This window comes from Etheostoma cragini, chromosome 7, assembly GCF_013103735.1.
Source record: "Etheostoma cragini isolate CJK2018 chromosome 7, CSU_Ecrag_1.0, whole genome shotgun sequence".
Lineage (NCBI taxonomy): Eukaryota > Metazoa > Chordata > Actinopteri > Perciformes > Percidae > Etheostoma > Etheostoma cragini.
This window is the reverse complement of record NC_048413.1, coordinates 16,781,322-16,807,434: the sequence shown is the minus strand read 5'-3', so window position 1 is coordinate 16,807,434 and position 26,113 is coordinate 16,781,322. Positions and strand designations below refer to the sequence as shown.

Here is a 26,113-nt window from a genome sequence, read left to right as displayed (position 1 = left end):
GAGCTGTTGCTACTGGCTGCTGCTCTCATCAGCGCAGGAAGAAAGGAGGATTATTATTATTATTATTATTATTATTATCATGATAGTTCATAAAATTGCAGCACGGTGACAATACAGACATTTGATACACAAGAAGTTTGTAACGCCACTGACCCACCGAAGCACATTCAACCTGTGCTGGAGCCATTCTTAATGAGTCAGCCGTCACTCTGAGTAGAGAATCCAGTCTGCAGTGTTGCTAGTACACTTAACCGATAAACCTGAGGAACTGTACTGGCATTATGGTCATAACGTTTTTGTATCATACACTTCTCTCTCTGTCTGTCTGTCTGTCTGTCTGTCTGTCAGCTTTCTGAGAGAGAGAGGGCAGCTTTTTATTTATTATCGGCTCTTTATTTTTGATAATTTTTCATTAACATGTAATGCAGCTGTATATTTCAACAGTAAGGAAACCCTCCAAACATGTTTTTCTCCTATGCTGGAATGTTGTGTGGGCTAGCCAGACCTTCCTCCGCAGCACTGTGGAGATGGGTCTGGCATTGCGAGAATAAAGTTATAATTTTTTTTTATGGATTCCTTCAATATGGGGTATGCGGATTAAGCATTTTCAACTCAAAATCACAATTCAAAATAATTTGTTCAGCTAATCGTCAATTGGGCGCCATAAATAAAATGGGAATATATTATATATTAATGTTGTTTACATAAATGTCAAGCTTTTGTTATACATGTTCTGTGTTAGACTGTTCAATGTTCCATGCTTATTATCATTGCTGGACATTCTGTTCTCATCCTTGCATAAGTAAATAGAGCAGTTTTAATGGTGTTTCATGTCATAATGCTCCATGACATGTTTTATCTGTTACACAGCAAGTATTAAACTTTAGCTATACTTAAAAAAAATAAACGCTAGTCAAAACGTAATCGCTATATCTGGCAGATAAATCGCAATTGGATTTTTTCAACCCAAATCGTTTACCCCTAGTATATGGTGTGTCTTGAATAATTGGGACAACATGTCGATGAGAGTAATCTAAAATACAAACCAAAAGAACGATAGGAAACAATAATGAAGCTCAAAAGAAAACAACGTTATCAAATCACATGTTGCCCAAATGTTTTGCACTTGATTGGGGTTTTGTGAAGATGGAATACATTGCACTATAATACCAACTAATAAAATTGAGGATTTCTGAGCATTTGGGTCCAAGTTCAACATTGTTGGTTTATGCCTTTCCTTCATAGATCCTTCAACAGGTGGACTTCAACAAGAAACCAGCGCGAATGAGCAAGAAACCCATCAATTTTGCAGTCATCCTGAAGCTTAGCAAGGTCAACCTAATGGAGAAAGCATACAAGGTAAATTTTACTAGGATCCACCACTTGTGGCTAGATTCTATTCTATACAGTTTGTATTTGGTATGACACTTCCCAGTTTGTGTTTGCCTGTGCTTATGATCTTTCTTTCACTGAGGGTGCAGCAGCTGATCAGATGTGTGGTTTAAGTCTTAGTTAATGTTATTTTAACATTGCTCCATTTCACTGTGTGTGTACATAAAGGGATTGAGGGCAATGCTGAAAGCCCCTTGTCAGGGCTCTAAAACTCTACATCCTCTGTCACCATGATCAGTCCTGCAGCCAAGAGGATTGCAGCACAGCCCTCTGGGATTATCCCCTGCACTCGGCTTGCTAGGGCTGTTTTCACTGCTGTCACCTGGGCAGCTGCCACGAACCCGTCTCGTTGACTCTCAGCCGACCTGACTAAACAAGCACTGATCTGTCCAAACCTGAACACTTATTAGTCCACATGGGCTAGAAAATATTTCATTTTTATTCACATTGTGTATTTATCGTCTAGCATGTTGACTAGGCATGTTATTTCCTAGTGCATGATCTGCAGAGTAATCTGTGAATCCCTTCTGTTTATAAACCTGAGGTGACCGTATTCAGGTGATGGGTTGCATAATCGATAATCGAACTGAAGTGCAATTTTAATTTCACTTCATCCAATCTGGCCTGATTTCTGTTTGGGAGAGAGTTTGTTTTTGTTTGTGCCGCGCCACAAAAACAAAGCCAAAACATCTCAATAGCCCCCTCTGGCTGTCTGTTGCCTCAGGAAGCACTTGATTTGATATGCATATGAGTTTTCAGTGAACACCAATATCGCAGACGATCATTTCTATTTAGTTGTGGGAGGTCAAAATTGTGATTGCTATTAAAAATAAATTGATTGTACAGCCTTACCCTGTGGTAGTGATGGTTAGAAGCGCTTACATTTTTTTCCTTATAGATCAAAAGAAATAAGTTGTTTTAAATGTTATTTCTTTACGTGGACTTACAACAACTTGTACAGCTGCATTGAACTCATTCATGCTTATAACTATTTTTTTCTCACCTTTTTTGCATAAAAATATCTAGGTAGCTAACTATTTTTGCAGGACGATGCAGTCAAATTTTAATCACACCAACTAAGCTCCAAATGTGGGGGGGGGGAATTATTATTTGATGCGTTGTGATTTTCCCTGAAAGAAGGTTGCGATGGACAAAATAAAAAAATTTAAAATTTACAGATTACATTTTTTTTTCTGCATTTACAGCCTTGATGCAAGTTGTGTCTAACTAAACTAAAAGTTAATAAAAGTAAAGGTGTCTATTTTAATTATGGATCATACAAAGGTCTGTTCAGGTCCAGTCAAAACAATGCCGATTAGTTGACTTATTAGCGCCAGTTGCATGTTTAAAATATAGCGGCTGTGGATGAGAGGGGAGTTTCTTATTTCACTGTCTAAAATCTCTTTAGGGGGTGCCAAAAATAAATTCTCTTTGCAGGAAAAACCCTGCATACAGAGCTTTGCATGATCAGGCACCTACATATGTGGCTGAAACACTCACCCATACTCGTCAGCTTGCTCTCTTAGGTCTGATATGTTAAATTTATTGTCTGTTCCATACACCCAGATCTTTTGAGTCTGTAACACCCAGACTTTGGAATGCTCTCCCTCTATCCGTACCGTCTGCTGTTTCTATGGACTCTTTGAAAATTCAGATAAAATGTATTGCGTTTTTTATGTGTATCTTGTATGTTTTTATGCAAAGGATTTTATCTGTGAAAAGCACTCTATAAAATAACTTATATTTACGTAATTACTTGTCCATCTTGCTGTTCTATTGCATTTTAGGACGGGTTGATTGACCAGCTGTATGACCTGATACTGGAATACTTTCACACACAGGCCAGCTCCATCGGTTTCCCAGAGCTTTCCTTGCCCACCGTGATTCAGGTAACACAAACTTTCAACTGATCCTGAAATGGCTTTATCTCCCCATATCTACACACGCCGTGTTACAGAATGACATTGACTACTAATAAGGATGCTGCGACACTGAACATCAGTCCCAGAGTTTAAAACCTTTCTGAATAGATGATTAAGAATCAGCCAGGCTCTGGGTAAACAACCACAAACCCTACTCTGCTGTGCCGTATGGGCGGACTTGATGATTTTTTTAACACGGCATCCTCTCTTCTCATACTCCCCCTACGCGGCCCTGCAGCTGAAAACGTTCCTGAAGGAATGCAAAGTGGCCAATTACTGCAAGCCGGTGCGCCAGCTGCTGGAAAAGGTACAGGAGAACAGCAGCTACATCACAGGACGGAGACAAAAGGCCACCTTCGGAGTGGCCGATGCCACCGCTGTGGTGAGTGTGCATGCGTGTGCAAAGAGGGAGGAAGGGCAGGGGAGCACTGTCTTGTCCTGATTTTACGGGCTGTTTCCAGAGTCCTCATTTTACCTCTTCAATTCTTTAAAATTTTGTTTTTTGACTCGTATGACTTTAAATGAAATGAGCTGTAAATGCAGGCAGGTGCTCTTCCATCAAAACACAAGTATAACCCAGCTAAAGTTGGAGACAGACCCCGGCAGAGCAAAGTCTTGGTGAGCAGTTGTAGTAATGTCTCTCAAGAAAAAATGTCTGATAATTTAAATAAAATGAGCTGGTGGGACCATTGAGATGCAAGAAATATGCACTAGTCCAGAACACGGGACCTTGTTCCTGTGTTTACTTTCTTGCTTCCGCCCCCAGAAACATCCAACCACTAAGAGGAGTGGACGTTCTTGTGTGATTTGTAACGGTGCATTTTGGTATGCTTGGATTTTTCCAGGTGTGAAAACAAACCTACCAAGGGTAAATCGCTCCAAGTTTACAAAATTGACAACTGATTTGGACCAAAGCAAACTACTTGTGTGAAAACGCGCTCAGGAGTGGAGCGTTGTGCCAACTCGCAGTCTATAATGGCTCCACTTTGTACTTTACAGAACAATCGCGTGTTTATTAAACTAGTATCTACCTTCCACTCCAGGCACTCTTACAATTAAATTCCATGCCTTCTCTTTTCTGTAATTTTCTTTATAAAACAAAACGGGAGAAAGAAGGTGCTGTAATTTGATTCAAAAGCAGTACATAATATTGCTGATGACCGCGGATCATCTACCATCTAGTCATACCATGAGAATGAACTGGTCGTTTACAATTGCTCAAAAATAAAACATTGTTCATCAGACTAATTGAGTGCCCAAATAGCGTGTTATTTAGCAAATAAGTACAAGAAGACAGTTGGTTAAGTAGGCTATTATGCCTGTGTTATAAATGTAAATTTTCTGTACACTGGGAATCCATAACAATCAAGGCTATAAGTTGTTATTATTATTATTATTATTATTAATATTATTATTATTAGCATTAGCAACCTCATTTAAAACATTTTATTTAGAAAACACTTAAAGATTTTCCTGCAAACTCGACTCAAACTGCTTTTCTCCTGTATAACTAACCTCTTCAGACCTAATAACTGCGGCATCGCTCTCCAACCAAACCTGTCTACAACCTCTTAATCAAAAAAGTATTAATTTCTTACTCGGCACTCTAACTTTTCTTCTTGAATTTGTATTTTATTCTATTTTAGCCTGTTTTTTTAATGACCATTTTTTAATTGCTCTTTAAGGTGTTTTGTAATCCTCTGTAGTACGGACTAGGGATGCAGCGGTTAACAGATTTCACAATTACCTTGCAGTAAAACCTCACGTTTAATAAATCGTAGAGGCTCCGCTACAGAGAGGTAACTGACTGCATATTGTTTGTAGCACTTGGTGCAGCTGTTATTAAGCCTCCTTGACAACGTAAAAGTTCACGTTTGTGCACTCATACATCAGACGTCGGTCCGGTCACAACAAGTATTGACTGTCAGACAGCCCCTGACCTCAGGGCAGCTGCAGCTGAAACAGGGAATTAAAACCAAGTTGGTAAGCTTTTAGTGACTTTGTTTACTAACGTTAAGTGTTTGTTAGCTTGTTAACGTTACCAGTTAGCTACCGTTGGTCTGTTTAATGTTAACTGTAACGGTACAGTTCACAGCTACATTTTACACTTACATTACACATAAAATACAGCTTGCATTTACAGTGAGTGCACTGATGATATTGTTATGTTAAGATGAAAAATTCTGCAACAGCTGAAATATGTCACTGACATTACCACTTAACGTTGCTTACTTACTTACTTCTCTTCATCCCCTGTGGGACATAAGCCTGCAAAGAGATCTCTCCATCGCATTTATTCCTTGGCAACATACTACACATCTCCCTGTGACAGGTGCATGTTGTCTAGCGGCTCCTCCAACCTTTAAAAACACCAGCTAGGAGGGCCATTTTTAGCTTTTTAAGGGCCAAAAGGACAGCACTGTTGTTGACCAACTTGGCCTTTGTTTTTGGTGTGACTGATTCATCTCTAGTCTCTACACTTTTCAGATGTATTTGAATAAAAAGGTTGATTGATCATATAATCATTTTCAACACATTCAAAACTGTTATTGTGATGTTTGTTTCAAAAGGCAGTAATAAATAACACACTAAAATCTAGGGTGTACAAATAAAAAAAAAACTTGATTATTTTTCAGACTATACCATACCAACAAAATCCACAATCGTTGCCTACCTAGTACCAGCGTAATTCTGCATTTCTGTACTGATGTTGCGATACAACTTTGAACCTTGACGAGAAATATTGAAATGTTCTAATCCGTTCCTGCACGATCCAAATCGTTTTATAATTTTAACAGAGACATACAGTCTTTTTCAGCTGGAAGTGGACGCTCCGGAAGTAATGGTGGTGTCTTTGGTGTATTTCTAGTATTTACAGGAGCTTGATGTCCATAATTTATCAATTTTTCGGTCAGTGCTGCCGCTAGCTTTGGTGCTACCGTCTGCAGTGAAATTCTCCATGATGCTTTGCGAGAGATGGTTTACATTTTTCAATCAATGGAAGGCAGGTCGCTGTGTGATGATCACACAGATTGTTTATGTGAAAGAACGTTCAGCGCTGGTGTGTGATAGTGCTTTCTTTTTAACTCGGAAGCCAAAGCTGGAAATGATGTCACACCCAAGTTGAATGCATGCCATTTACAAGTTGGATTTTCATTAGCTCTATCCAGGTTAGCCATTGTTAGTAATACCAGTTGATAACGCATTAAGCTGTTTTATGTGCATACAAACCATTTAACAACATGTCCACAGATGGACTGTGTGTATGGCTGATTTAATGAGACACAAATAACACAGAAGTCCTATAACTGTATATTACTATAGCTTTAACAACTGTCTAGCAACTGATGCATGGGGCAGCCATGTTGGTTTTTCAGGGTACTCTGTGGTTGTCAGAGTTCCGAGTTTACAAATCCAAGGTCAGGGGGCGTTTCCAACTTTGACCTCGGAAAATCCAACTTCCGAGTACAGATGGAATCAAAACCTATATGTATTTAATGGTTTTGTGATTATGGAAGTCAATTGTGTATTGTTGGCTCAAGATGTAATAGGCCTATCAAGTGAAGTAACATAATATTAGTCATAGATTACAGCCCTGGGGAGTAATATCGGGACATGCAACAATATGATACATGATTTTATTGTCATGTATGACTGTGTTTTTTATTGCTTTTTCTACTTATTGAGAGGAACACTTTTATTATACTGGGACACTTAAGTTGATATTTGCTAAATGCTGTTTTATTAGTTCACCTTAGTAGCCCTTGTTCCACATGCGTTTTACTTATTTGAAGGGCTTCAGACTACCTAGTTTGTTTCAGCATGCGTCGTTCAAAAGTGATCTATCAATTTATAACAGCTGCTCAACCTAAGTAAGGATTAAAAAAAAAAAAAAAGCCCAGCCTATAGGTCTCCATTCTAAAAAGTATTGATTCACATATTTTAAATATAATCACAGACTGGAATATGTCAACCTTTACTCAATACTATTTAAAAACCACTTTAATTTAATATTCTCCAAATGCTATAAAATTGAATAAGACACCCCAAAATTAATGAAAGTAGAGATTTGTACTTGTCAAAGAGCATTGTGTGGAATCAATCATGTTATTTTGGGTAATTAAAAAGAACATTGATATAGGAAAACGGGTCAATTTGACCCGAGGACAACATGAGGGTTAAAGGTCCCATAATATGCTGCTCTTTGGATGCTGTTATATATTCCTTAGTGGTCCCTAATACCATATGTGAATTTATATATATTTCCTAAAATTCAGCCTTGGTGCAGAATTACAGCCACTAGAGCCAGTCCCACAATGAGCTTTCCTTACTATGTGCCATTTCTGAGTCTGTAGCTTTTGAGGAGGGGTGGGGGGCAAGGTGGAGGCTGGGGGTGTGGCCTTGAGCAACTTTGCTCATTTGAAAGCCATGATGTCTCTCTCTCATGGGTGGGCCAAATTCTCTGAGCGGGAAAAGCAGAGAAAGGGGCGGTAACCTTGCCCCTTATGACCTCCTTGCATGGCAGAGATAACTTTTTCACTGGAAACTTCTCTTTTAGGCTCTTGTCTAGTTGAACCAGAGGCAGCAGGCCATCAAACTTGACTGTCAAACCCTAAAGTCAGTAACTGATAATGGAGGCCACTTCCTTGTGTAAACTCTAAGCCTGATTAAGAATGACCCTGTACTTGTTAAAAGCTCAGCTACGCCTCTGCCTTAAAGAGCAGCCATTAGTGTGTTTTCAGTGTTGACTTGCTCTCTCTTTATGCTACCTGTCCACACAAACATGCTGTGCTGCTGCTAAGAGTCTTGACATATATTCCTGATTAATATTTGAAAGTGGAGGAAGGTCTTTGTGTCATTTAGTTGATGAGAAAATGTGTGTGTGCGTACACACATAGAGGTGTGTGTTTAAAGTACAACAGACAGACAGCATGGCACCAGCTCGTGTCGCCACGGCTCTCGGCTCAGCAGTCGCTGTCGCCATGGCATCCACTCCCTGGCCTTGTAGCAGCGGTAAGTGTCACCGCAGGCGAAGGAGAGGGGACAGCCTTGCTGCTGCTGTGGAAAAGGCCACAGCCCCCCTCTGGCCGCAGCCCCCTGCTGACATGCCACCCAAACTGAGAGCTAGGCTAATTAATAATGCCCAGCCTCCATCCGTGTTGCACTCTGATGTCTCTTGTCTTTCTTCTCTATGTGGAAATGTTTTATTTGTTGGAGTCTAGGCTGAATTCCAAAGTAGGTTTGCTAGTTTTATTTTATTATCCTGTATTTTGTCTGTGTGTGCACCGCATCTTAATAGCCACATGGTAAATTGTGGTAAATGTGTTACGTTAACAGGCGCAGGAGGCCACAGTCTATTTGCTCTATTGGATTTATTGGACAGATAATGTGATTGGGCCTCATCAATATTATCCACAAAGACCTTTTAGGGGTTGGAGAAGATTTACTGGTCTCCCCTTTTCAGGCACCTTCAATCTGTCTTTTTTTCCACATCTTCTGGCTCTTATCACTGTCTCATCTGTCCATCTTTTTCTCCTGGTCGATCATTTTAGAACCTGAATAAAACTGCAGAAAGGTCACTCTTAACGTACTGCAAATATAACTACCATTATGGATATCAATGTTTATCAAGAAGCTCAGGCACAGTTAAAGAAACCCACCCACACATGTTTATACGTTCTTCAATTACGTTTTATTTACCATGTTCTCTGTCAGGCGGCTTGGGAGAAGCAGATCAAGGAGGAGGGGACTCCCCTCAGCAGGTACTACAGCCAATGGAAAAAGCTGAGGGAAAAGGAGATCCAGCTGGAGATCTCTGGCAAAGACAGGGTAACTATTCAACCAAGAAACCCCCAATATTTGCCTCATCCCACTTAGTAATCATGAATAACTTCTGGCTATTTCTTTATGTCACTGTGACCCACAAGAGATGTAAATTATGAAACAGTCATGCTATATGACACATTAGATCAGTTATTTTATGATTGTCATTAATGCAATGAAAGCAAGTTTGTGTATTTACCTTGCTGTTTTTGTGTTTTGTGAAGATGGAGGATCTGGAACTCCCTGAGATCAAACGTAGGAAGATTCAGGAGAAGAAGGTGGAGGACAAGAAGGAGTTCAAGGATCTGTTTGAGTCTGACAGCGAATCAGACGGCGATGACGGAAAACTCAAAATCAAAGGCAAGCTGAGAATCACATATGCTCACTCACGCATTGAAATTGGCACGCTAAGGAGTTTTACTTTTGGAATAGTAGACTGTGATGTCTTGGCCTCTAGGGGGCTGTGTTTTGTTACAGCCTGGTGTTTGTGGTGCAAAAGCAACATTGCAAGACTTGATGACAGTTGAGTCTGATTTCTCATCTGCAACAGCCACTATCTTACAGTTGGCTACATGAAGCAGATCACCTGCAAAGCAGTTACCACAAGGCTCTGAGTTATTAAAAACTCCACAGAGGCAGTTTCTGGGGAACTAAAAATTAATTTAAAATCATACTCTCTCGGCTTATCAGATAGCTTGGCTCTTTTTCCTCAGAGAGAAACAGTCAGCCTGATCTTTCTTTAGACCCAGTGTGTCTTGTCCTCTCGGGGTCCTCCACGGGTCACAGGCAGCTGAAACCTCGCTTTTACAGCTTTACACTCGGACACGCTCCAAGCTGAATAAAGCCCTCAGCAAGGTCACAGAGGAAAGGAGTAGGCGGCCGGGGGATTTTCTTTTTATGCATCTGGACTTCATTGTAGGGAGAGTCCCCACAAACGGATGGGCAGCTTCCGGCAAGAAGCGGGCCTCCGCCTCTCACTCTCTGCCCAGCCTTCCCTGTCTTTCGTTCATCTTCCTCCCCCCCCCCCCCCCCCCCCCCCCCCCCCCCCCCCCCCCCCCCCCCCCCCCCCCCCCCCCCCCCCCCCACGTACACACACACACACACACAAGCTGAAACCCCCCGACAGGAAGTACAGGCTTGGATCCCAGCGGGGGTTTCTAATTCAAACCAGCCCAGTGGAACAGCCAGAGGTGGCCGCTCCCACTTCTCTCTCCCACGTTCCCTATTTCATTCAAGCCCACCCCTCACTCTTTCTTTCTGCCTCTGTGGGTTTCAGCCAGCTGCTCCCGCATGTCCTCGCAACACGTGCACACACAAAGACACGCATGTCTTGATGGTAGCACAGAAACGCACACCCACCACCTTGTTGTCCAATCTTGAAGAGCCAAAAGCTTTTGGGCAGCTAACCAAAGCTCTTAGTGGTGTCGCATACTCCTGGAAATATGGGGAGTTTGAGAGGAGGGGGCTGATAATTTTAGCCAACCTCTAGGTTGGCCAAAGGTACTACTAAAGTCTGCTAGCAACATGTGAGCAGCAAAGGGTGGGAGAGAGTGACCGTATGTTTTTCATCTTAAATAAGAATAGAAAGGGAACTAGCTGAAGTTTTAATTTACATTGTTTATCTAGGGGTTTCTTCGCAGTGAAGCAGACAGATGAAGGAGCTCTGTTTTGCTTCTCTCTTCCTCACCCCCAGCTTCTCATCACACCTCAACTTCAAAGCCCGTGGACCCCAGTTGTCCCTTGGGCTAGACAACACAAACACACACATACTACACCCTGAGTATACCCCACCACAAATTCAGACAAACTCCCAACTTCTTTCCGGTGCACACACACGCACAATAGCACACACACCGACTCTACCATCATCCTCGTAGCTGTGGAACCTGCCTGCTATCTCCATTTGCTATATTTAGGCCGTGAGCATAAGCTGTCTGAAATTGCCAGTAGTAAACTGTCATGGGTGTTTGTGGAGCAGCAGCAACGTTTGTAATCAACTCTCAGTTCCATCTCAGGAGGAAATAGATGCTTCAAGCTGCCTCTGATGCCTGTCCCACATAGAGGTGTCTCCAAAGTCCTCAGACATCAGTGATGCACCAATGCAACCCCAGGAATGTCGGAAGAAAGAAACAGGAAACCAAATTCAATGTAATGTTTTTCACTGTCTCCCCTCAGGGAAAAAGGGCCACCTTGGGTCAGATGATGACGATGATGAGGATCTTGAAGATCTGTCTGACATGAGTGATGACGAGGGGATGGAGTGCGAAGACTCAGGTTCGTACAATATCAGTGTCCAAAAAGAACCACTCTGGTAGCACTAACAAATTTGTAGGTTTTAAACATTGTAAAGGTGCTATGTATTATTTAATTCAATATTCAGAAGCGCCTGTATTACCTACTCCATTGGTGAATTTGGGCAGGTATTAGGGATAAAACTTAAAGGTGCAATATGTAATACTGACCGCTAGTGTTTAAAATAGTTACTGCAGTATAAATTAAAAATACTGGTGAGAGTCGTCTCCCTCGCTCCCTCCTCCCCAGAATCAAAGTTCACTAAGGTTGCCAGTCAGCATGCATTATCTCGCTTTTCCAGACCCTCCTCCAAAGCACGCTGAAGGAGCGTCCTCTTTTCCCAATTTACAGCCCCCTTCACTTGGCTTAAAATAACTCACTGTTGTCTGCTATGGCCGCTGAACAGGATATACGTCAACGGCTGGGGCCCGCTTGCCTGATCCTCCGGTAACCTTAGCAGGGTTAGCATGGCGGCGTTAACGACAGTCACGATCACTTTACTGGCTGCGTCTCAATTTGTTTTTACTACTAGCCATCTAATTCAATGTACACAAATGTTAAAAGGACAATAAATGCGTGATAAATTAGCCTGAAGCTAATGCTTAGCTAGCTGTTCAGGAGGAAATTAGCCAACTCTATTTGTTTGTTTGCTGCTTTCATGGCTTTACAAATGTTACAGCGGTAGCGCGCTGGGTTTATGTTTTTACAGGTATATCTGGTCGCAGCTTTTCTAAAGCTGGCTTAAGATGACAAGAAATTTGATAACCGTGATGTTTGGCACAGAGCACTGGCAGAAGCATAGCGTCATAGCGTATACATGGTATACTTTTAATCAATGTGGAACAAAACACAGAAAATGAGTTTTTCACTATCTACCTCCCCTGCTTGCATGTTCTGGCTACGTCCAGCTCGGTCCAGCTACGACCTTTTTGGTTGCCTTTTAAAAGGTCAGCAGAAGCCTGCTAATTACCCAATTCCTCAAATTAATAAACTAATAAGTCTAAATTAAAGTGTAATAAATCAAAGAACATCTTTTCTAATGTAGCTGTATAAACAGGAGCGCAAGGTAAAAATTAATGTAGAATAAACTTGGTAACCCAACCCTTTTTATTTGAGGAAATAAATTTAGTAATTAACATTTTACTTCAACCTCCCGCTATTCCCAAGCAATATATAATCATTCAATAAATGGTTTATAACACTTTAATGTAGTAAGGAGATTTATTTTAATGTATTTGTCAACAGCTATAACTCGTCCTGTAGACACCCTTAAGTAGAGGCTAATGTATAAACAAATAATGAATGGCAAAATAGTAGAAACACTTGTAGTAATAATCAAATATGCCTTCATAAGAAGCTATCATTGTTAAAAATACTGTACATTAACACACACTTAAAAATGTCCTTATATCAAATAATTTATGTGCACATATTATTCAAACAAATGTTTACGTCTTGGTACTTGCCAGGCATCGTACATTCCCATGTGGTTGATTGTGAAGTAAAAGATCTTCCTGTTTGTATTCTAGGTGATGAAGATGGGGATGAAAAGGCCTCTAAGGCTCCTCAGCCGCTGTCCTCCTCCGCCCTGATAAAGCTGGCAGAAGGAGATGAGGATCTGGTGGAGGACCTGGAGCTGTCTGATGAGGACTGAGCTTCATGGATGCACACACTCAAGTTTACCTGAGAGACTTTTATGCTCGCTGCCTTATTAACCATCTATGTTTTGAATAATATTGGCTTTTTTGCTATTTTCTTTACTTTTGAATGTTGTTTTACTTACTTCAGCTGTACAGTACAAGCATGTTTATGATGTAATTTTATTAAGCATTGAAATTGTATTAAAAAAAAGTTAAAGAGCCCAGCTTGTTTTCTCAATTTTTTCATGCTAATTAATTGAAGCGTGTACACAAGTGCATCTGAAGCGAGTCATTTGTGTCCTTCATGTGCACACCTGTAGGCAGCCTCGGGCTTTGTGAGGACGCGCTATTTGTAGAGCGCTATGAGCCAGGGCGAGCCAGGATGGGCCGGCCAAGAGGAGGGGTACAGAGAGGCGGGTGTTGATCCCTGAGGCAGCAATGCTGTGCCAGGCTGGCAGGGTGGCGTCTGATGGTGTGCCAAGACTTTCTGCCCAGGTGGTAGAGCAGCAACACAGGCTGGTCTGTTTCTGTGCCAACTCCTTACCCACCCCCTGTCAGACCACTATCTTCTCTTTCTGTGTATTCGCATGCTCAGACACGGCTTTCCTACTCCAACTTATCCCCTTTTCGTTCTTGATTTTGGTGCACCCTTCACCACTAAAGGTTGTACTGGCCTTTTGTTGGCGGCATAATTATTGCATGCATTTACTGGTGGTACAATACATGACAGTCTTCACGAATACGTCATCACTTTTTCTCCGTAGCTGTTTTCAGTGAATACAGAACATTGTGGTGCAGTGGCCCAGCCTAAAACGTGGGGAAGTCCCAGTAGAGTGTAGCGCATACTGCTTCAGTGTAAACTCTTTGAAGGAGAAAGGTGAGTGGGGTTTTTCCTGGTTCTGGTCCTGTATGTCTGTGTGTGGGTGGATGAGGAGGGTCAGGTTTATCCCCACAGGCAGGGGAGGTCTTAGCCTGTGGCTGAACCTCACACTCTGACAGCTGGTGTTAACCTGAACTGTGCCCCGCACCCCATGGGCCACCTCCCTTTTACACACACACACACACACACAAGAGACCACATACTCTCTCCTGCTTTTTCTTTTTTTTACAGAAGGAGCCAGGCACACAAACAGGAGAGAAAAGAGAAAGTGGAGGCATTTCTTTAGGATTTATTTCACCTGTGTGGTGAATAGAAAAATAGGATGAAGACAAAACTTTTGACGGGAAATCTAGAGACCATTTAATTGCTTGCTTGCGTAGTTTAAGAAAAAAAGAATCCATAACAAATTTATAACATTTGCATTAAGAGCTTTGTGCCTTTCTTTTCCCTGCAACCAAGATAAAACACAGTAAAAGTATCTTTGGAATCTGTCTTAAGGGCTAATTATAATACATATCAATCTGCTTTATCTACTACATCAAAAGGCCTATAAATATTTTTTTCCTCATATTTATATGCTGAAGTAGCATTCAAGATTGGAGCGTCTTAATATTACACATTAACAAAATGGCAGAACAAAAGAGTAAACAAAAGTACCACCAAAGTTCAGAATGTCACATTTTTTGTCAGTAAAGAATCTTATTCGTGCAACTACATTTAACAAAAAGTAAAAGTACCACGTATGTTAACCTTCAGGATATTTTCATCTTAAGCATGATTCTGTACAAATTTTGCATGTTTTTCCTACCTCCCACAGTAGTCAACACAAGCATTCTATGACATAAGCCACACCATAGTCGCCATTGAGGCTTTTTCACTTAAACATTTTTAAGCATCTGAATGTCTGTAAATGACAGCTCTAGCTGTGTAGTGACACAAATGCAGTCCATAATGTGAGGCACTAGCCTAGCATTTCCCTGTTGGACCAGTCTTTCTCTGAGACCATTATTGAAAAAAGAAGCAGACACTTTATGAAACATGATTTCAATTCCACACATCCGGTCATCTTTGGTATCGGGACAGTGGAATGCATAGTTGCAGTGATAAGAGGGACAGATCTGGTGCAGCTCAGCATATGCTTCAACTCCAGCCTCGAAAAAGGCTGCTCCACACTTCTGTTTGGCCTCGGGGAAACCCGCGAGGGGAGAGGCAAAAAGGGGAGCCGTGTCTCTTTTCAAATTCCTGGTTTGTGCAGGGCTTGTGGTGAGAGCAGTTTGAGAAACAAGTGAAAGAAAGTAAGTGAGCCAAGCTTCCTCCAGCCCTGGAAGGAAGGAAGAGTTTCCGCTAGCGTCTGACTGTCTGACTTGCAAGAATTTCGTATTTGTGGCAGGGCTTTGCTCATTTTTTTTGGCAGGCTGTCTGCAACCAGCTGTCTCCTTTCCTCTTTTTCTTCCTCCTCTGTTCCTGTCGCTTCACGTGTATCCCTTCCAACCCAGTTGGTTTGGATTCTGGTCAGCTACAGCAACTGCAGAGGAACTCCAGAAGCTGATTGTTTTGTTAGATAAGGTTCAGTTGTCTTTTATTCCAGTCCAATATTTTCCACTAAATTTCAGCGTAAAGGTCCCAAGGTGGGGAGAGTTTTGTAAAGAAGGAACCTCGAGGTTAGGTTAGTTGTATGCAGGTCTATCCCCCTCAAACCTGCTTGTCCTCTCCTACGAAGGAGTTTTAGCCTCGTATCTGCCCACTACTGTGGAGCCGTTACCATTTTCTTGCTTTGGGGAGGAGCACCCTGGGGTAGGGCCGCTGTACGGAGAGGAGCTGCTGCTGGTTGAGGTGTGTCTGTGGGGCAGGGAGAGAGAGAGAGGAAGTGGGGGGTCTGATGGTGTGGTCAGGGGTTCCCGATCACGTTCTGGGGGGCGCAGTACGGCGGAAGGTGGAAACGGGAACGCCAGCGGAAACCCAGTCATGTAGAAAAGTCTGCCAACACGCCGTGCCACCTGAGGAGAGGAGACCATTTGACTGTCAGTACAGCCTGTTGAGTGTTGAATAATAAAACTAATACTGTATTTTAAACAGAGAGAGTAGAAGAGAGGCTGCAGTCTGGGGCTGGCTAGTTTAAGGGAATAGTCTATGCTACACTAGCAGTTTGTCTTGGGCCTATGGACAGAAACACATTCAAACACAAGTCCACTCGAACACACACACGCAGGTCTGTGCTGTGTGTACCTGTGAGCGGATCTTGAGCGCGGGCCCCAGCTTTAGTCCCATGGTGTTGAGCAGGTGCTCCTCAGTGAGCAGCGGTAATGTCTCTCCATCAATGGCTTGCTCCCGAAACACCTGGCAGAGACACAGCTGCTTCAGCCACAGCCCCGACATATAGACGCACACAGAAACACCCTCGACACACAAACCTACACATTCATTCACCCAACCTACAAAATAGTGACTATTCCAAAATGTTACATACCCATTTTGAGAGGTAAAACATTTTTACAATATAGGGGATGCAGTTGTGGAGAAAATGATTCTTAAAAAGGTTTAGATTTTCAACTGTCTCCTAACCCAATATTCACATGCCCATTGTACATTATTGGTCACTGGAATCTTCCTCTTCTCAATACTGGCCATGAAGAAATCTTCAAATTACAAGTGTGACTCTAGTGTAAGAGACAAGAGGGATGCATTTCTAAAGTTCATCTAAACCTAATGGGAGGGAATGTCATACTAATATTGTATTTTAAAGGTTTCCAATGTTACTTTTTTTTCACAACTTGGTAACACCCTTCACTTTACTGGGAGTATTGCCAAAAGATGAAGGCACCGTGTCTTGAGAAGTTTTATTGTTCAGTTAACTCACTTATCATACACACATCGTCTTTGCTATCTATTTCCTCTCACCCGCACTTGTACGCTACTCTCAACAGTGCACCGCTCTTTCTACTTGCTCAAACACGCAATGACACTCGACCGACTTGCCATTCTCACTTGCGCTACTCGTAGCATGCTGCTTGCAGAGTTATCGGGAGGCGTGGCCAAGCTTTCTCAAGAACAACTCATCCGAAGGATAAATGTAGTGCATTTACATAGCCTCTTTCTACCTTACCAGACAAAGTGCTTAGAATATGCCTCTCATTCACCACACACTACATAATGCGCCCGTAGGCTTGCTGCTACTCAGTGAGCGTGCTTCCTGTGATTGTTCGACACACACACACACACACACACCTTGACTCAAAGTTAGATGCTCAATTGATTACGCTGACTTAGTTGAAGCCTAGTATTAGCTTCAGCTGAACTTTACAAATAATATTTGCACAGAGAAAGGCTTGTTTCCACCCCAACAAATAACTCTTTAAACATAATGTCACATGAGTATTGTTCGAAACCACTAATTGTTTTTTTTTTTAAATAATATTTATTTAAAGATGGGTATGAATAAAGGTAAGATTGGTTCACTTTTCTCAAATTCTGGTTATTTCATTTTGGAACAATATATGGCTATACAAACAAATCCACACTTGATTCACACACAGGCTTCAGGTTACACGCGCTGCTAACTTGCCCTCATTCATACAAAGCCCACTGATATGGCTGCAATTGTGAACATAATCATTCGTGCATCCACACATTCACACTATATTTGAAGGTGTGTGTAGGTTTTGTGCTTCCACCTGAACATACGAGATGCCTTTGAAAGCACTACAGTAGTGTTGCAGTATATAATATATCTTGGTCAATGTTCTTCTATAGTTAGTGGTCAGCCTGCCCCTGGCCTCCATCCCCTCCTCTCTCTCTCTCTTTTCTCTCTATGTCCTCACCTGTGTGTATTCAGCACATCCAGCCAGGCTACTTATAAAGCCACACACGTCCTCCACACTCCACTTGCTGATGTCCTCCACAGGGTTTGCTGTGGCTGTCTCCTCCCCATCCATGAAGAGACCTCCCACAGAGCCTGACAGTGCAGCAGTGGGTGAAAATGATGTGTCAATATAAACAATGGGTACAAAGTTGCTATAAAAACTGAGGATCGTGCTGCCATTATTTTTAGTGATACAAAATGTGAAAACTGCAAGCTTATAGACACTTAAAAATGTGCTGTCAACATTTTTCCAAAATGCAGCTAAAACAATTTTTGGTAGTTCTGTGAAGTTTAGTCATGAGTTTAAGAAAAGAAAACCTTTAATTTAAGAAATAAATGATATTTTTATTATCAGTGAAAACTGTGGATAATTGAGGATAAAATGTTTAAAAAACAAATCAAACTTTTTTTAGAGCCTGAGAAGATGTCAAATATTTGTGATGTTTTGGTGATATTTAAATTGAAAAAAAAATCTGTAAATCCTCACATTGAGAAGGTGGAAACAGTGAATGGTTGGGTACTTTTGTTTCATAAATCCATTACTATTTGTTGATAATCAGCTATTGTGGAATTACTTTTAAGCTCTACTCTTTAGCTTTATTAGCTCTACTGACTAGATTTCCATCTTCCATAGTTAAGTTGCTCATGGTGGGAATTTGTTCAATGATAGGATTAGTTAGTTTTTGTAAGTTTTCTTATTTATGTGAACAAACAGCTCCCTCCTTTCTGCCCACGTGGCTGTGCTGCTGGTGGTGTGCACAAGGGTCACAGTGGGGTCAGAGGCAGGGCCCCTAAAAGGGAGAGGTCTCCACACTAGAGACATGCACACAAAGAGTGACGCTAATGGGTTTCACATGTCAGCTGTGTGTATTGTGTATGTGTGTGACTGAGTCTCTTACCCGTGTGAAAGTAGGGGTTGGCGTAGGGGAATCCAATGGGCAGGGACTGGGTGTGAAGAGCAGGCAGCGGTGGCATGAACCCAGGTGGCAGGTGGTACTTGACATCAGCCTTGCCCAGTCCAGGGGTGAAGAGATGGTGACTGGGTGACTCTGTACCTGCTGAACTACAAGCAGCGCTCAGCCTGCCGGAGCTCTCTCCAGTCTCCTTGGCACTGTCACATACTCCCTTGCTGCAAGTCTCTTTACCACTGTCTTTCTCCCTGTCCCTGGGTTTACTGCTGGATTTGACCCCGACACTGTCCTGCCTTTCCTCACACATCTCTGTCTCGCTGTCCGAGTCCTTCATCTCCTCATCCTGCACCTCTCTGTCTCCCTCCCTGCCTCTGTCCTCTCGTCCTCCTCTAGGATCCCCAGCATGGAGCTGTGTCTGGGGGGCCCTGCCGGGAGCCTTCCTGGATTCGGCATCTGGCACAGCGGTGGATCTCTGTGCCTGGGTTTCTTTGGGTGTGGAGGGTGGCCCAGGTTGTTGATGCTGGTGGTGGTTGAGGGTTAGGAGGGGTGTGGCAGCCCCATGGCGAAGCACTAGCATTGCATTTGAGCGGCGAGCCAGTTCCTCACGGAGTGGATGGCCTTCTGGGATGTCGTGGAGGCTCCGCAGGGCTGGATGGTCGGGAGGCAGGCCGGAAGGCAGCGCTCCCAAAGTGTCGGAGCCCAGAAGACGCTGCTGCTGTTGTCGCTGGTGGAGACTTTCCAACTCTTTCTGTCTCAGGAGCTCTGCTGACATCTCAAGTCTAAGGCAGGTAAACATACAGGGACTTCAACGTTCAGGCCAAATGTCTTCAAAAAAAAAAATCTTGAACCTATTTTATTGCTGTACAATAAACTCACCCAACAAGACTTAGCGGTCATGATTTACTATTACACAGGGCTGCTATAATTACACTATTGTAACATTACAACACACACACCTGGCCAGATTCTGCTTCCTTAGCATCTCCTGTTGTCGAGCAAAGAGCTCAGCTTGAGCTGGTTGGAGGAAACCATAACCTGTGATAAAAACAGTAAGAAAATGCATACCTGTAAGCAAAAATGTAAAAAGTCAAAGTGACATGTGAGTTCTCAAGATGCCAATCGATGAGAAATCCTCTCTCTGCACTGTATTTTTATACCTTTTTTTGTAAGCTGCTGAAAACTGCTGCTGAAAATTTAAATTTCCTTGCGAGAGTCATCCCAAAAGGATCATTAAAGAGAAGTCTATGTTACAAGGTTACCAAAAGGTACTCCGCAAAAAAACTATTCTACTTGACGGTTTACTGCAAATTAAATTCTGCAACTATCGTACTGTTATAAAATCTGAAATTATAAAACGAATAGCTCAAATTTTAATGTTAATAACACTATTACATGAACAAGGTGGTCACTACTATTGCAGTTGTTCAGGGGCGACATTTCGCATGTAATATTACTGCGCTGTCCCAAATGCGCTTTTTCACCCCAGGATAAAATGAGTGGCGCTAGAGCTAACGCTCATGACTGTAGCCTTTGCCTTGCTAATGAATTGGATTCCACATAAACACCACCAGTCCGTGTTCGTTCTGATTACTGTGTTACTGCCTTACTCAGAATATAGTACCCAGTTAGTATGCGGTTAGAATATAGCTGTGTCTCATATGACCTTGTTATTTGTACACATAGTGACTATACAAATCACAACATGTAAATAGGAACATGTTGGCGTTATTTTGTCACTTATTGGGAGCAGTAGGCTAGTTGGAACCAGTTGCCTGCAGGATCGTTGCTAGGCTAAGCTAGTACAGGGGGAGTCAGACAGAGTTACAGCACGCACGGATATGAGAAGGGTATGTATCGACTTGTCTAACTCTGGGGGTTAGGGTAAATAAGCTAAAGTCCCAATAAGTCGGCGTGTTCCTTTAAAAGTTTATGTAATGACCACCGCTGAGTCGGTCCTGGCGTCCCCTCAAAGACACGGAGTTAACGTACAACAATGTTTTAAGGGGCATTGTTAAAACACAGAGAAAGAAGGGGCTCAACATGACAGTTCATCATGCGCCAATATCAGAAGATGACAGGTGCTGGATCCCAGCACCCTGAAGGTGCTAGTGAACAAAGTGTGGTATGATGTTCAACTATAGTGGGCGCTGGGGAAATGAAGGCAATCGGCAGCTCAAAACCCATTCACTATCAAAAGAGACAAAAACAGGCTTAAGTATGCAACACTGGCCTTCAACAAGCATACAAAGAATCACAACAACCCACTGAAGAAGAATAAAGAAAACACAAGGGGATTTATGTACAAACAGCCTGACGATCCCCTCGTCCATAGAGAAATATCTCTCCCACCTACCATTGGACACATGAAAAAGTGAACCACGATGTTAGGTAAGTGACCTAGTACATACTTTTTGGCTAAGATTCGGGTACCATAGCTATAAAAAAATCTATAGTCTATACAGACAATGTTCATCAATTGTCTTGCAACAATGTTGCCCAGAATTTGCAAGCAAGCAAGAACCCAGAAATACACTAATCACTGCCTCTGCAGCAACATGATCTATCCCCATCTATTGAGGGTCTTGAATCAAGACAGATTATGGCTGTAAGTGGTCAAAAGTGCAAAACCTCTCTCCAGAGCTATTGGCGACCAAACTCAGTGACCAGAGAAAGTGGAGCAACATCCTTACCACTTCAAGCTAACAATAAATGCAAGCCTACAAGCAGTTTTTAAAGTCATCCCACTGATGCTGGACTGTTTTTCAGTGGTTGCACAATAAACATCAACATACAAATTAATGTAAAAAACGTATATAACGCTCACCTTTGTTGAAAAAATAAATATGCTAGCGGCTACAGTATGTTCCATAGCAACCTCGTCGGCAGCCAGCACAGGAGGGACTGTTTTTTTGTATTTATTGTTTAAGCAATAGCTCATGACAGGTTGTGGTATGTTGCGATTATATCACAGCAAATGGGCGTATTACCTTCATATCGGTGCACATTAAAATATATACTGGATATATTTGTTTACAAGTGTACACGCTATGCATCCGCATTGGAACAGTGCATTAGTATCTATTTAGCCTTAGCATGATTTATGACTCACCAGGGGCCTGGCAAAGAGCGGAGGGCATGCCCAGGAAAGGAGGCCGCAGGTGATGTCCTAAGGCGATGTGAGGGGCAGTTGGAGGGGACAGTAGGGGTGGAGGGTGGGACAGTTCTCTGTGGACACAAATGGGAAAATGACAACTCAAATTCAGTTCGGATTTCACACTGGGTGTTTTGAAATGACCAAAGTATTCAGCGTGGATGGATGTATAATGTGTGTTTCTCTACGTGAAAAGAATATTTTTAAGTACATCTCAACTCTTTTCTTTGTGCGTGTGTGCATGCTGCCACACCAATGTATGCAGTGTATTTTTATCAGTGGAGCTCCAGAGGCCCCTGTGTCGCCCCAGTGCCTCATCAGTCTTGTCACGCCGCAGCAAGCGCCGCTGGCCATTGCTGTACCCTGGACTGCAGCCTTCCCTTCCTCTGCCGCCTCACACATACACACAAGATCCATACACAGAAACACACACACACACACACACAACTCTAGACCCACACACATAATGAGGGCTGAATGCACAATACCAGTGTGTCATGCTCCGACAGCTGGGGCGGCCCCTGCGTCTTGACCGGGGCCACGGGCTGAAGGACCTTCTAATTAACACTCATCCCTCCTCTCTTCTCCCTTTTTTATGCCCTCCTCTCCATTTCCCTCCCTCTCTCACTCTCTAGGTTGCATTCAAACCGGTGAAAAGATGGAGCGTCCTGCAACCTCTGCTTCTGAAAAGGCCTCTCCATTATTGGCTTCATCTTTTGTCCTCCTCGAGGCGCCTCTCACCTTTCTCCCGCTCTCTCTCCGTCTCTTGTTCTGTCTTAAACATCTTTTTTCTGTTCTCTCTACTTCTTCATGACTTCTGAAAATCTGTCTTGTTAACTCCTTTCTTGTCTTCCACCTTTATTCCTTTAGCCTCTCACTATGTATTTTTCTCTCCCCCTCCTCATCACTCAATCTCATCCTGTCTCTTCACTGCAGCCTTGTCTTGCCTCTTTGTATTTCTTACAGTTTCCCTCCCACTTCTTTTTTCACTGTACTTCTTTCTCCCATTCTATCCTTTTCTGTTTTTCTCTTAGTTTCAGGCACATCTTCACAAGTATAGGGACATAATTTTGAGGAAGCAGATACAAAGCTGTCAGTGTGTATTATGATGCTCTATGCCCGTTCAGTGTCTCAAACCACAGCTGTTTCCAAGGCCTTTACTGAGCTCACTCCCTAGCTACCCACACCTCTTCTCTCTTCCTGAGCTGTTGCTATCACACCAATCAGAGCTCAGCTTTGTGTGACTGCCACCGCACAAAAGCATAAATGAGAAACAAGTTAAAGAAAAAAACAAAATCTAAACCAACACTGGGGTGCATGCAACCGCAAATATTGTTTTGCAACTGTGTTCAAATTCGCTAGCGCCTGCATGTCTCCCGCCTCACTAAATGTTGAGGGGAAAGGAGAGCGAGGGAGGAACTGCAAGAAGGGAGGGCACACATACAAAAGCGGGGAGATGAGATTGGGGGTTGGAGCCAGTACTGAGAGGATGGTGGTGAGGGGGGGAATCATTCATCGATCGCCTCCGCCGCTGAAATGTTAATGCTAATCGTATAACCGCTCTCTCCGGCGGTGCCTCGCACTCCAGTGGCAGCTCCAATTAATCTTGGGTGAGGGCTACGGCGCGTGACCCTAGAGCCGTGAGCCGGGGCCCCGCTAGCCGCTGCTTATGTAATTACACCACCCAGTGTGTAATCACCTGGCCTAATCCCCCGGGGCTAGCAATTAGCCTTGCGAAGCACAGTTCCACTAGGCTAAGGCGCCCGCAAAACTCCCATCCACCCCCACTATGGCTTCCGCATGCCAAACTTCCATTACCGCTCACCCCCCTTTCTGATACTCCCTCCCTTCCCTCTCCTTGCACTGCCTACCCTTGCCTAGCGTTAGCCCGCAGATGAATAACGGTCAATTAAAGCTGCATGACTGGGGCTGCCAGGCGTCTACGCCACCATAATTAGGCCTAATCACGGGGAGTAAGAGAGTCAGAGAGAGAGAGGCAGAGAGAGAGGGGGAAAAAAAGAGTGTGTCTGACACTCCCCTCTACTCCCTTCCTCCATCTCTCTTCCTCCTTTTATAGGAGGCAATTTTAAGGGAGGAGCGGCAGACAGTCATTTTGCTCTCAGGCTCCGAGTGTGTGTGTGTGTGTGTGTACATGTGTGTGCGTGCGTGCTTGCATGCGTGCGTGCATACATGTCTGTCTGTGTGAGTGTTTTTCTTTTTGCCCTATCCGTGCATTTTGTTGGCAAATCACTAACATTCTGTGAAAAGAGAAGGCAAAAACACTCACACACTAGTTGTTGCATGAGACTGAAAATAGGCAGATTCACAAATGCAAGGTGGGCTCGTAATCAAAACCTATAAGCAAAACTATGCCCCTGCCTCCCCCCCTTTCTCTCTCTCTCTGCCTGGAGTGAGGCCAGGGGCTCCTAGGGAATTCACTGGTGTGTGACGACCTGTCAGAGTGGCGACAGCGGTCCTGTCCCGCAGCAGCCCAAGCAGTGTGTATGTGTGTCCGGGTGTGCGTGTAGGGGTGTGTGTGTGTGACAGGGCTGCCCTTAATGACGGGAGCGTGGGGGGATTAGGAGCGCTGCGTGGCCGCCTTCGGCTCCTTCTCCGCAGGAACACATTTACACAGGAAGCTCATTAAAATGGATGAGGCTCCCTCCGTGCTCGTTTTCTCTCTCTCTCTCTCTCTCTCTCTCTCTCTCTCTCCCTCCCTCCTTCCCCTTATCTCACTCTCTCCGTCACTTCGTCCTCTCGCCATCTCCACTTCTGTTTCCCTCCCCTCTCTTCATCCCCATTTTAAGCTCCAATGTTTTCCACTTCCTCTCCCTCTCTCCCTCCCTTTTTCTTTACTTTTCTCCATACCTCCCATATTTGCCTTGCAGATGCTTGGTGAGCTTTGTGCCATTTAAGGCCAGACAAATGGAGCACCAGGCTCTAAGCCCATCGAGCGGCCCTAATGATTTGTTTTTAACAATGGACCCTAATGGGCCCCAGATAATCAATGATGAGGGGTCGATGGAAAGGTGAGCCACAAATAGAGTCAAAGGGGGGGAGAGCTTCCATCAATTACATTCTCAGCCACAGCTTTGCATTCTATCTTATTTTTATATTCTTTAACTTGACAATTATCTTGATTTTAATTTTCTTGCCCCGTTTTAGCAGGCTCTGTATATTTTATGGGAGGTGGGTACAGTCTGGTCTTTGGACACGCATGTACACTACATAGCCAAAAGTATGTGGACATTATACACTGAAACGGGGGAGGGGGGTCTTCCCAACTGTTGCCAATAAGTACACTATTGTCTACAAAATAAACGTTTTATGATAAAGCATTACGGTTACACTTAATAGGAAGTAAGGAGCGTAGCCTAAAATATAAAACATCTCAATACCAAATATACACAAAATTGTTTATCCACATACTTTTGGCCCTATAATGAATGTACACATGAGTATGTACAGGTAACACAGCATACAAGTTTTGCATCACTCCTTGTCCATTTCTTATTAACCCCTTTTTGTATTCACTCAAAAACATACTGAGAGTTATGGGGTTAAAGAGGAAGCAGTGGGAGGTAGAGGGGGACGGAGAGTGTAGAGATGGATGGATGGATGGATAGATGGATAGATGGATGGAGGGAGGATGACTGTCCCCGGTCCTGTGTGGCTAATTACTCTATGGACTGTCAGAGAACAGCCGAGGCTCACTGACTACATTCACAATGCGTTACTGGCCTCTCACAAACAAACACACACACACAAATTAGCAGACATTCACACAAACAAACCCAAATTCAATCTGCATGGATGAGCTTGCAAGCAGACCGCCAGCTTGAAAAATGGAACAAACACACGCAAACAATCAGCTCCCCCTCCTCGCCTGAACACACACACGCACACACACACACACACGCACACACAAACACACTTAATACACCCCCATAGCCTCCCAGAGCTGCACCACACGGCGCCTGCCCGCTCTGCTTCCTGCTTATATCCCCACCACAACCCCTTTCCACCCGCTTCTCTGTCTCTCTCACACACACACAAACACACACCCTCCCCTCCCTTGCTGCCGCACCGCCGGCCCATTATCGATCCCCCGCCTCTCCCTGCGCCACATAAATAATCGACAAGCAATTACCCGCCCACTCCCGCTGCCCCCGGCTTTGTTTGGGAGGCGCAGGGGCCAGCGCTGGGGGGAGAGGAGGGAGGAAGAGCCGGGGATGCAGGCGTG

The 26,113-nt window shown here is 43.4% G+C and overlaps 2 protein-coding genes across 6 annotated transcripts in view; one reads left to right on the top strand and one right to left on the bottom strand.

Annotated features, from left to right (window-relative positions):
- noc2l (NOC2-like nucleolar associated transcriptional repressor) overlaps positions 1-13,290 on the top strand; it is a 22,435-nt gene extending 9,145 nt beyond the window's left edge. Inside the window, exons 12-18 of the mRNA XM_034877994.1 lie at positions 1,246-1,359; positions 3,180-3,281; positions 3,553-3,696; positions 9,030-9,143; positions 9,362-9,497; positions 11,313-11,411; positions 12,959-13,290. Coding sequence (XP_034733885.1) covers positions 1,246-1,359; positions 3,180-3,281; positions 3,553-3,696; positions 9,030-9,143; positions 9,362-9,497; positions 11,313-11,411; positions 12,959-13,083 — 834 coding nt within the window. The 3' untranslated portion in view covers positions 13,084-13,290. The remainder of the gene's footprint in view (positions 1-1,245; positions 1,360-3,179; positions 3,282-3,552; positions 3,697-9,029; positions 9,144-9,361; positions 9,498-11,312; positions 11,412-12,958) is intronic.
- Positions 13,291-14,225: 935 nt separating this feature from the next.
- The window catches only part of samd11 (sterile alpha motif domain containing 11), an 88,947-nt gene continuing 77,059 nt past the window's right edge, over positions 14,226-26,113 (bottom strand). For 3 of the 5 annotated variants that reach the window (XM_034877992.1, XM_034877988.1, XM_034877993.1), the window contains exons 8-13: positions 21,829-21,944; positions 19,676-19,754; positions 18,708-19,498; positions 17,768-17,901; positions 16,176-16,286; positions 14,226-15,946 (exon numbers count right to left, since the gene is read on the bottom strand). In XM_034877992.1, the coding sequence (XP_034733883.1) occupies positions 15,662-15,946; positions 16,176-16,286; positions 17,768-17,901; positions 18,708-19,498; positions 19,676-19,754; positions 21,829-21,944 (1,516 nt within the window). In that variant the 3' untranslated portion in view covers positions 14,226-15,661. The remainder of the gene's footprint in view (positions 15,947-16,175; positions 16,287-17,767; positions 17,902-18,707; positions 19,499-19,675; positions 19,755-21,828; positions 21,945-26,113) is intronic. The other 2 variants (XM_034877989.1, XM_034877990.1) reach the window with 2 other exon arrangements.